This window comes from Balaenoptera physalus (assembly GCF_965194825.1).
Source record: "Balaenoptera physalus genome assembly, chromosome: 10".
In the NCBI taxonomy this organism is placed as follows: Eukaryota; Metazoa; Chordata; class Mammalia; order Artiodactyla; family Balaenopteridae; genus Balaenoptera; species Balaenoptera physalus.
In genome coordinates this window covers 20047329-20059273 of record NC_138889.1, presented here as the reverse complement: position 1 = coordinate 20059273, position 11945 = coordinate 20047329, and the positions used below count along the sequence as shown (strand labels likewise).

Below are 11945 nucleotides of genomic sequence, written 5' to 3'. Positions count from 1 at the left end.
ATTGTTATGGGGGAATTGATATCAGGTTGGCTCATCAGTTACCAGGGAAACCAGCAGAGGAGCACAACCCTCACTGCCCCTTTGATAAACCATCTTTGTGGAGCTGTTCTGATTTAAAGATTACAACACTCACTAGCTGGGGCCAGGGCAAGTATGTAGGCATTTACTGATCAGGCTCTATGATTAAGAGGGAAGGTCAGTCAGGTGAGTAGGGTATAGGTGAAGCAGGGTCTGGTTGAGGGATGTACAGAGAGCAAGAGAACAGCCATCTTGGGTGGCCTCATCATACAATTAGCCTACCCTACAAGCTCTTCTTTCAATATGACTCATGCTCACTCCTCCAACCAGAGGTGGGGTTGGTGTTCCCTCCCCTTGAATCTGCGGAGGGAATACTGACTGCCCTGACCGTGGAGTATCACAGAAGTGAGGTATGTGACCTCCCAGGCTAGGTCTAGCCAGAAATATGGATTAAAAAAAGCTCTCTGATGATTTCCAGTCCCAGCCTTCAACCTTCCCAGACATCATGGAGCAGAGACCAGCCATCCCTTCCTGTGCCCTGTCTGAATTCATGATCCACAGAAACGAGAGAAAATAAATGGCTATTGTTTTAAGCCACTATGTTTTGGGGTCATTTTTACATAGCAATAGATAAATACAGCACCCTTATCTTTACTTTCCCAATCACCCTAGGTTGGTCCCTTACAGTGGTGTGTAATACCTTCACCTACCAGATCCTCTATAATCAATAGGTCACCAAGTCCTGCCTCCTTTCTTTGAACGTCACACTCAAGGCTTCTCTCTTGCTGACCCTACTGTAGGCCAAGCACAAACCTTTTCGTACCTACTGCTTTAATGGCTGTGAAAGGAAATCATTACAATGTGTACCAGTGCTGAAATTGTGTTTGTGTGTGTGTGTGTTTGTGCATGTGTGTGAAATGTATAAGATATATCAGATCTTTATCTGAAAAAGTTGAATTTTAAAGAAATAACTGAGAAAATTAAACAGCTAGTCTGGCCTAATAAACAGAGGCCAAGGCTAATAACTACACTAGGTGAACAAACAGCAAAAGATGACTGGTTATAATAATAGCTCCTTACATAGTTCTTAGTATGGGGCATTTCTTTCACTGTTTAATTCTTTTAATCCTCACAAAAACCCAATGAATTAGGGAGCTCTGTTACTCATATTTTATAGATGAGGAAATTTAGATTCCATAAACTGTCTAAGGTCACAGAGCAAGTAATTAGTGACAGAGCTACAATTTGAACCCAGGCTATCTGCTTGCCAGAACTAGGCTCTTAACCTCTACACTAGTTTTGCCTTAGGAGAGACTTGCCTTAGAAGCACAGGGGTCAGCTTTGGACATTTCTGCTGTCAAAAGCACTATCAGGAAATATTGTCACTATGTTGGACAGGATGACTTCTAGAGAAGTTCAAAGAGACTTAGGGGCAGTTGGGAGAGAAGGAGAGCAAATTTACTCCTGAGCTACAGCAGATAGCTTCCCTTCAAACTAAAATTCAGAAAAATAAGAAGGCCAAAATGTAGTTAATAATTTCATTTAAGAATCTAGGAACTTGAAAAGTCGGGTTTTTTTAAGAAAATAGGGAAATTCACTGCAACAAGAATAATTGTAGCACTTGAGTGGCTTACACTTAGACTCCTAAATAAATAAAATCTAATTCTGATCTTTATTTACATTTATCCAAAAAATTTAATTAGGAACCCATTCAGAATTAAAGCATAGAATTGGGAGTTAGGGCAAAGAGGTAATTGTTGACGGTATTAAATAGATGAAATTACCCAAAGAGTCTACAGAGAAAGAAACTTGGGGAACACCTGCATTTAGGTGGAGGAAGAGGCCTCACCAAAGTAGATGGAGCAAGAATTATAAAAAGAAAGGTAGCAGAGAATCAGATTATGCTGTGAGCTGTGTCATGCTGCACCCTCCACCTCCACTTCTTTATACATCTGTGATAATCCCCATTCACACCCTGGATGTGAAGCCATAACCACCCCGAGGGGAAGCAGAACCAAAGCAAACAGACAACAGGACACTAAACTTTTTATTCCAGAATTCTAAAGTCACAGTTCAGGTAAAAGAACAAATATTTGAAGTCCATTTTTCCTACCCCTACCCAATACTAGTTAAGTAGAACTCAGGGGAGAAAGGCTAGAGCTGGAGGGGAAGCCAGAGGATCAGCCTCTGAGGAGTGTCCCTGATCTCTGTCTCCTCCTGCAGGCCAGCCAGAGGGGAATGTGACATTAGAATCATCCCCTCTACACACACACACACACACACACACACACACACACACACACAGGATAAATTCAGTGGTATGAGGGAGAGTCGATCTCAGTTCCCTGATTCAAACCAGCTTGTCTGAAAAGGTGGCCCACCTGAGCACTGGAGGATAAATGGAAGATTGCTTAGGGTGCTTGGATATGAGGAGCCTAAGGTAGACTCACAGAAAGTCCCCATGACCCAAAGAGCCCCCCATGGGTGGGCTAAATGGGTGATTTTCCTGTTACAGCTGTGAAGAGTACAGAAGTTAGCTGAACTGGAGCTGGTGATCCTCAAGAGGCTGCACTGTTGGGAAACTGGGCCTCACCATACAAGTCATACAGGCGTTACCATGCTGGATATGAGGCAGACCAGGACGATATGATACCCAGGATAGAAGGGGTGAGGGGAACAATCCTGAAAGGGACAAACATTTAACTTAAAATTTATGAAAAGATAACTGAATTTGACTGAGTTTAGGTGAAAATGACTAGATTAAAATTTCTTCCATGAGATAGAAATGAAGTGTTTGAATAAAAAAAAAAAATTAAGTCCAGTGTAGAGAGAATTTAAAGCTTTTTTTTTTTTTTTTTTGCATATCTGAATTTGTAGCTTCAAGTTATCATTCCTATCACATTAGGTAACATAGTGTCTGGACACAGAGTCATTAATGAAGACTACATCTTTCGAAATGTACCTCATCTTAGATTCTAAGTTAACTACATTTGTTAGAGACCTAGCCAATAAGTGTAAGTGGAGTCTTATGTCTTGGAAAGTATACTATCAGTATTGATAAAATTAACTTTTTGGCCTCTTCCTCTTTATAAATGTCCATAACTATAGTCATAAGCCCCAGAGTGCTTTTCTAAAAGTATGTTAGTTTTAGGAATATTAGAATAATATTTTCATAGCAGGGAACAAAGTGGAAAATAAACAATTTTCTTAAGAGTTTAGAAGAAATGCATGTATTAGATTCACAATACAAGGATATTTGTTATTCACTTCTAATTAAATTCCTCTATAACAAGTAACTTCTATCATAGTTAGTCTGTTGGAATAACTCGTTGTACTAGGTTGACTAGTGTCCCCCACAAATCCTGCCTGTGAATGACTCTATTTGGAAATAGGGTTTTTGCAGATGCAATCAAGTTAAGATGAGGTCATACTGAATTAGGGTGGGCCCTAAACTAAATACAATGACTGGTGTCCTCATAACAAGAAAGGACACACACAGTGAGAGGGCCATGTGGAGGAGGCAGAGACTGGAGAGATGCACCTACAAAAAATGAACCACCAAGGAATTCCAACAACCACCAGAAGCTAGGAGAGAAGCACGGAATAGATTCTCCCTTAGACCCTACAGAAGGTACCAACCCTGCCAACACCTGGATTTCAGACTTCTAGCCTCCAGAACCGTGAGAGAATAAATTTCTGTTTGTGGTACTTTGTTATGGCAGCCATAGGAAACTAATGTACTCATCCTGAGTCAAATTACATACGTCATTTCCTTATGTTTTCTAATTATATACCCCACAAAACATCTCCTTTCTTGAAATCCTGGGAAGGACAGTGTCAAGAGCTTCTTTAGCAGACATTTAGAAATGTTTGTACCCCATTGCTGAAATAATTTTCCAAGCCCAGCATGAAGCTCCTCCTGCCTAGGGTGCCATGTCAGCAAACTGAAACTCAGATAATTTTCATGTCCCCGTAAATGCTTCACTTGACCAGAAATAGAGTATATCAAACCAGCCAATCCCCAACTGCCAAGAATTTTTAATAACTTCTTTGTTCTAAGTAAGGTCAGATATGCAACCTCAGACAATTAACTTAAACCAAATACTCTTTCCTTAATCCCTGATTGACCTGCTAGCCTTATAAGGAAGTCCCTGACCTCCAAGCCAATCATGCTGTTTCCACTTTGCCACTTCTAAAGCTCTACAAAACTCGCTCTTGCCCCAAATCCCTCAGCAAGAGTGCTCCGCTGCTTGTGAGGCACTGTACTCCCCCAAATCCATGGGGAGTACAAGTTTTCCCTTGAATAAAGGGTATCAAACTCGTTATTAAATTGTCCTGTTTTTGTCATCTGACAACATGTATTCAACAAGAAAATGATTACAATAGGACGATGGCGCAACAGGAGAGTTCCTAAAAATAACTTTCATATGATTTATCTTGGGGTTTAGAACAAAAAGACACAAAAGAAGATATTTTAGGAAGTTCTTAATGAGTGTAAGACAGAAGTCCTACTTGTCCCACGAATGACTTTTGGGCTTGTTACATGTTCCTCCACCTTTAGGAGGTCTGCTCAACAGTGGCTCCCAAGCCTTTCAATTCAATTTTACAAGTAGTGGGCCCCTAACTGAGCAAGGAACTGCACTAAAAAAATGTGGGAAATTTTTTAAATGATGAAAGTCCTTTTCCTGCTTTTATGTTTTAGATTTGGAGTGGCTCCTCAGCCACAGGCTAAAAGGAATGACCCAATTCACATCTGCTGCTGTCTTAGGCCTCAGACATTGAGGTATGAGCTCAATTAAGAGAAAAATTAGAGCTAGGCCAGTGGTCCAGAAATGCCACAGATTTAAAGCAAACATAATCTTACTGACCACTACTTATCACTCAGTACATTTAGTCTACTTCCAAACGTAGGCTAAGAAGCAACCCAACAGCTAGTCCCTACCTACTTCACCTGGTAAAAGCATACCATGAAATGTTCTTATTCATTCAGTGAACACAGAAGTAAAGGCGAACAAAGCTCAGATTCTAGAGATAATACATACCTAGAATCAATAATGTGGTGTGGGGAGGGGGTCAATAGACAGTCAAATGAAGGCTGCTAACCTGGAAGATATAGTTATTAAGTGGAGCAAGTCTGTGATGGATGATGAGGTGTTCAAGAAATACCTGGAAATTCATGTTGATCTTGAGAGCAGTTGCAGACAGTCTGGAGCATCAACATGCAGATGGTGGTTGAAGCCACAGAGGGAGATAAAATTACCCAGGAAGAGTATGTAGCTCAGCAAGAGTAGAAATGGAGATGAAATCCTGGGATGTGCAGGCAGAGGAAGAGCCAGAGAATGAGACTGAGAAAACTAAGAGAGATAAGTGTGGGACCAGGAAAGAATGGTATCTTTGAAGCCAAGAGATGAACCAAATTCAATAACCAGGAGTGTTCAAGGTGCAAATGCTGTAAGGAGGTCAAGTAAGAGGAAGATTGAAAATGAGCCTTCTGATTAAGCAATAGGAGGTCACTGATGACCTTGGCAAGAGGACCAGTGGGGACATAAGCCAATGAGTACTAAGCAGAAGAAACAGAGACAGACTGTGGACTATTCTTTCAAGATGTTTAGCAGAAAATGGAGGAAGGAGGAAAACAAGGTCATAACTTGACCAAGGTAGGGGAAGGCATTTTTTTAAGGATGGCGGATACTTGAATATGGTTGTAAGCCAGTGGTTCTCAAACTTCAGTGCGTCAGCATCACCTGGAAGGCTTATTAAAATTCAGATCGCTGAACCCCCCCCCCCCGAAGACTTTCTGGATCAGTAGGTCTGGGGTGGAGCTCAAGAACTTGCATTTCCAACAAGTTCTCGAGTGATGATAATGCTGCTGGTCTGTGGACCAAAACTTTGAGAACCCCCGTTGGAGGCTAAGGAGGAAGTAACTAATAAAAGGATGTTTGGAAGATATAGGATATGTAGGTATTTTGGAGCAAAACACAGAAGCAGAAGGAATTCAGTGAAAAGATTAAAAAAAACAGTTGGCCTCGAGTAAGAAGTGAGGCAGCCCTTCCTCTGAGATAGGCAGGCAGATGAAAATGGGCACTGTTAGAGGTAAAGTTTAGCAGTAGAGAAAGCAAGTTATGAAAGTGCATGCCTGAAAGCCTTATTTTATTTTCTCTGCTTATATTCCCAAAGTAAGGTCATCTGCTGAGAATGGAGGAGGTAAGGTAGAGTAGGGGGAAAGAAAATTACACACTTAGCAGCCCTAGGAAAAGGGCCTTGTAAAGGTAGTCCCAAGCCCCACCCTTTCTTAGAGGTATGATAATTGTGGTCTCTTAACAGGAGTGTTAATTTTCAAACCTGGCTTGTTGCAAAGTTGGCTCTTTCCTCTCTGCCTTCCTGGTTCCCACTGCTACCCTTCAACCATCAACCACTGTCAAAGAAACATCTAAGTAGTATCAGTCTGCTTCAGCAACCACAATAATAATAAAATATTGCATTTATCATTAATGAAAATAGCAAACCCCAATAACACCCAGGGAAGTCTCCTGTCATTCTTTAGATAAAAACAGCCAAAAACTAGTATAGATCTAAGTTTGAATCAGCACTTGTGACATCAGGCTGTTACCAATTCAGAGAGCAGGCTGCTACGTACGCTCTTTACCCACTGTGGGATCTCACTATCAAAGGTTTTGAATCTTGAGTGTTGGAATACTTAAAATTTATACACAGAATTGTTCGTATGTTTATATGCATGTCTTTTTCTTTAATCAGATGCTCATAAAAGTCTGTAACTCCTCAACAGTCTAAGACCCCTGTTCCAGACTGTCCATTGGTTAAAACAGAAGTTTAGTGACATGCAAAGTCCGTATTTGATTTTACAGTCTAGAACAGGCAATTAGAAAATAAACTCTTCCCATTTAAAACAAAGTGTTAAACTCTACTCTGTTCTCAGGCACACACGCCTCATTCATTCGACCCACACTTGAATGCCTTCTGTGTGCCAGACACGTTTCTTTTTGCATTCAGTTTTAGCAGGACTGGATTCAACCTTGGATATTTAGGGGATTCTCTTTGAGAAAAATAATATAAATCACAAATACAAAACTCTAAGGGCCCCTCCCAGCGCCTTGGGAGACATGTGCAAGTAAGGGGCCCAGAAGCTTCTGCCTAAGTTTCTACGCCTAACCTGTTTCTAGGTTCTGGGGAATCTTAAACTGAGGCCACACTTTTCTCTGCCTTCATTTCCAAGTCAATTTCCCCCCACTCCCAAATCCCAGAAAGTCCAAGGTTGATTTTAGGGTCATTATGAAGTGCTAAAGACCGAATGTCTGTCTCTCTCCAAAAATCATATGTTGAAACCTAATCGCCAATGTGATGTTATTGGGAAGTGGGGCCTTTACTTTGGGAGGTAATTAGGTCACGAGAGTGGAGCCCTTGTGAATGGGATTAGTGCCTTTATAAAGGAGACCCAGAGCTCTCTAAACCCTCTTTCTGCCATGTGAGGACACAGTGAGAAGTCAGCAGTCTGCAAACTGAAAGAGGTTCCTCACCAGAACCAACCATGCTGGCACTCTGATCTCAGACTTTGAGCCTGCAGAATTATGAGAAATAAATTTCTGTTGGTTTATAAGTCATGCAGTCTATGGTACTTTGTTACAACCACCAAGACTAAGGCACAGTCCATCTTCATAACCTTATTACAACTATCTCTAGCTTTGAAATTTAAATATTCACAAACTTCCAAAAATACACAAAACATGAAATAATTTGTTTTATACTTTTTACTTTTGTCTGATATAAAATTTAAACTTTGGTTATGACATGACCTATCTAAACGGATGAATGAATGCATTAATCACTTTCAGGTTTGAAAATTCTGACCTCTTCCAGGCATGATAGCCCTATGCCATCATCAATGGAAAAGCTACATTCCTGTTAGCTTTCATTTTGAACTAGATTTTGAAATTTAAAAGAAATAAGTGGGTTACTTTTCATATTTCTGATTCCTAAGGCTGGCTAAGATTTACTATTTCACAATTAAATATATAAATATACCTATTATAAAATTTTTAACTAAACTCTTAGAAACTATTTTACAGTAGAACATCAACATTTTCTTGATAGGTGAAAGCTTTTATATTACATTTTTATTTTGCAAGAAAATAAATTATACAACTTAAAAAATAAAATCCAAAAATTAAGCAGTTCATCAAAATATTTCAGCCTACTGCATACAGAAACTGCTACCATTTAAAATTGTACAGCATTATCATCTCAGTATGTAGTGGCACACATTCAAAACTGTATATACGAGGATAGATTACAACTTAGGAACTCAAATTTGTTCAACACTCCAGACAACATATATAGTGTAGATGACAGGAAAGCTCTCATTGTAATGTTTATTTCACAAACATGACATTGGAAGAGTTTATAAGATAGCATCCCAGTCATTTACATGAAAATAGAAAAAACAAGCTTGAGTTTAAGATAGCAAATCTTTCTGGAAAACTAGCAAAACTTTCACCCAAATTGAATTTTTAAAATTTACCCTTTGAGCAGGGCCAATGACATCCTACTGCAAATAATACAAAATACTTTTAAACTGCTCCGGTCATAGTTTGTATTAAATTTAATAAAAGGTAAAAATAAGAAAGCTAACATTTCATTTTTGGAAATTTTAACATTTATGCACAAAATAAGAGAAAGAGACTTAAAGTTTGCCAGAATGCAGGGACCCCTCCAATAAATGTAAAAATTGGAAGACTTCAGAATTTATTTCAAGATACTCATTAAATCATTAGAACAGTAATACTCTAAATATTTAACTCATTGTAAGCATTAAAATTGTTCTGTATTTTCACTTTGTAAGTTTTGTTTCTTATCTACTTACTCTGGCAATGAGATGGCAATAAAGGTCAACATTTTCAAGATGGCTCCACCTTTATATTAGAAGATGAATGTTCAAATCTTAACCTCTGAAGTGTCCTATTGCCATACTGCTCATGAAAAAAATATATGCATATATATGTATATATTTTTCCCCTTAACTATGTCAGAGTTCATCCCTGCTCAGATAGCACTAATTTTAAGTGCACATTAGAGAAAAGGGACTTAGTAATAAAGGATACTAACTGTGATTCTGTATCTTTAGCAAATTGCTGGTAGTTTGTTTTCCAGATCCTTTTTTTTTTAAATTAGCAAATCTGTTGTCAAAATATATCTAAAGAAAATTCAACAATGGTATAGGCACCTTGTCAACTAAATGGTTTTCATAAACACCAAAAAGTAGTCAGATAAACTTTTCTATACATAATGAACAAAATGATGAAAACTGTAAGTCTACAGTATTTGTTGCTGTTCTATTCCCCAAAATACAATTAGGACATAATTAGCAATTTAAAAATTTATAAAATTTAATAGAAAACTTTGCTATGGATTTAGAGTTACCCACTTTTGCATTAAATTTGCCTTTATAAATCAAAACATCATGGCTCTCATTTTTAAATGACTAAAAAGATTAGAAATTCCAAAAAAAGTTCTGAGAACTATTCTGGTTTAAAACAACAATAAATCTTAAACTTTAAGAAATGGCCTGTAATTTTTCCTTCCATTGCTTCCTCCTTTGGCGCTCTTGTATCGGACAAGCAAATATGCCAATACCAAACTATTTGTTAAACATAAGGGCCACAATTATTACCAAATTATCAGTTCTTAAAAATTTTGAATTTACCCATTGTTAACAGTCATCTAATTAGAGAAAACAGTGAGCGCTAATTTAGTTTAACCTTCACAATATGCTTGGTCTAATAACTGACATATGCTACCTTAGAGCTCAAATGTAAGATTTTAAATTAGAAACAAAATTCCAATTTCCTATGAGTTTCAGAATAGGCCTTTGACTACAGCCAGCAAAACCTTAAATGTTTTAAATTTGCTGTCCTTCCTTTCAACAGGCAGCCCACAAAGTCTCTTGGGATTGGGGACAGATTCCATGAAATGCTCTTAAAAGCACTCTGTAATAATACTGTACGCCTTTCAACACTCTGGCACTCCATTTCCTACTATCATCAAAATAATTTAAAATATTACTTAATATCAAATAAAATATAAAATAATTTGCAAGAAAATTTGAAATGTGCACCACAATGAATAAAATCCATGTTGAGCCATTCTTTCCCAATGGGGAGTAAGTTTTTCTCTTTTAAGTTGTTCATGTCCTCAAGTCCTGAAATCTCCATTACTCTGGGTATTCAGTTGCCAGCAACTAGTAAGTTGCTACTTTGGATTGACTAAAAGGAACAAGGTAAGTGTTGCCTTCTGAACATTTTTTAAATGTTTACTTTTAAAATATATAAATATATATGTACATATATTTGGCAAGTGTACTGCTCATATTAAGATTGCAACAATTTTGCTTATGCTTTTCAGGTCTATGTTGTGGTTTTTCTCTTCCTCCTAGGTGACTGATACTTAATTATTACTTTTTAAAACAGAATGTCTTCCTTTCCAGAAACTTGAGGTTATAAATCCCTAATCATGAGACTTTAAAATGTCAAAATATTTCTATGCTACAGATTAAGAGGTCAGTTACATAACTGTATTATATTAAAGCAGGAGATTTCTGTCTTGTTTTTAATAAATTTGAATATGGCATAATAAATATTAAGTATATAAATATTAAGTGTCTTAGTAAACACTTAATATGCTTGTTTTGCTGTTTTGACTCTGCAATCGACCTATCTCCATACATTTTTTTAAACAATTAAAATAATAATTAATATGAGCTTCACTTTTTCAAAACAAGCTCTCTTAGCCATGTAAGATTTTAAAAACTCTTCATCATTTAACAATAAACAACTAAGACAGTAGTCTCCTGCTTAAAAGAAAGCCAACATTTTTTAGTTGGAAAAATTTAATACCATTTTTAAGTCACCACTAAAATCCAGTTGCTATACTGAAGCAGTGTTTGAACATATAATTTGATACTATTATAAACTTATCTTTTCACCTATATCTGCCCTGTCCCAATGTTGTGTAGACCAGCTCACTCTTTTGATCAAAAGAAACCAAGAGTGCTATTTCTAGTTTTAATTGCATTTTTTAAAACAAACGTTAACAGCATTTTTCAGCACACAAACATCTGAAGATCCTTCCTTGTGCAAGTACATTTTTGTAAGAGAGGAAAAAAAGAAAAAGAAAGAAAAAAAAAGCAACAAGAACCCCACTTTCACCCTTCCCAACTGTATTTCTTCCGGTGGGTATAAATCAGATTTTTAAAAGTTCATAATGGGCTCTTCATGAATGCAAGTTTCTCCACAAAACGGCATGCTGTTAAAACAGAGTGTGCAACATGAAGGGAATGCCACCATGCTAACTAATGTGATTGGCAAAATATAGTTGTTTTGTTAGGTAAGGCAGAGATTTTAATATTTATGTAATCAAAGTCCAAATAAACCTTCCTCTAGCACAAACTGCAAGAACTTTCTGCCCAAGCACTCCAAAATTTGGGTTCTTAATATTGTCCATGATATTCAAAATTATGCCATATATATGAAAGTGTTGATATCAGATTCATCTCTTCTGATGTATTTGTGCTCTATTAGCCATTCTATTTGCTCTTTTATCATTTTCTTTTGTGGCAAGAACATGTTTTTCAAAATTTCTACTAATTCAGTCTGCAGCTGAGCATTACTAATTTTCTTTCTCATCTTCATTATTTGTATGATAGCTTCCTAAAAGAAAAAATAAAAATGAAAAATTATTTTAAGTAAAACAAAACAAAAAATGACTTTTAATGTATTTTATCTTCTATCCAATACCTATCCAAATGATTAGCAATCACTAGATTAATCTTGAGACCAGTATCTTTTTTTCACTCTGAAAAATAAAATCTGCATACTATGGAGATTTTAAAAAATGAGGAAAAACAAAATTACCCA

General features: G+C 37.2%; 1 protein-coding gene across 3 annotated transcripts in view; it reads right to left on the bottom strand.

The window, feature by feature from the left end:
* CUL5 (cullin 5) overlaps window positions 1–11945 on the bottom strand; it is a 117166-nt gene that overhangs the window by 1441 nt on the left and 103780 nt on the right. For 2 of the 3 annotated variants that reach the window (XM_082476865.1, XM_082476866.1), the window contains one exon: window positions 8129–11738. The exons of the other annotated variant lie outside the window; for it this stretch is intronic. In XM_082476865.1, coding sequence (XP_082332991.1) covers window positions 11544–11738 — 195 coding nt within the window. In that variant the 3' untranslated portion in view covers window positions 8129–11543. Of the gene's footprint in view, window positions 1–8128; window positions 11739–11945 lie in introns of those variants that run through there. 3 annotated transcript variants of the gene reach the window in all.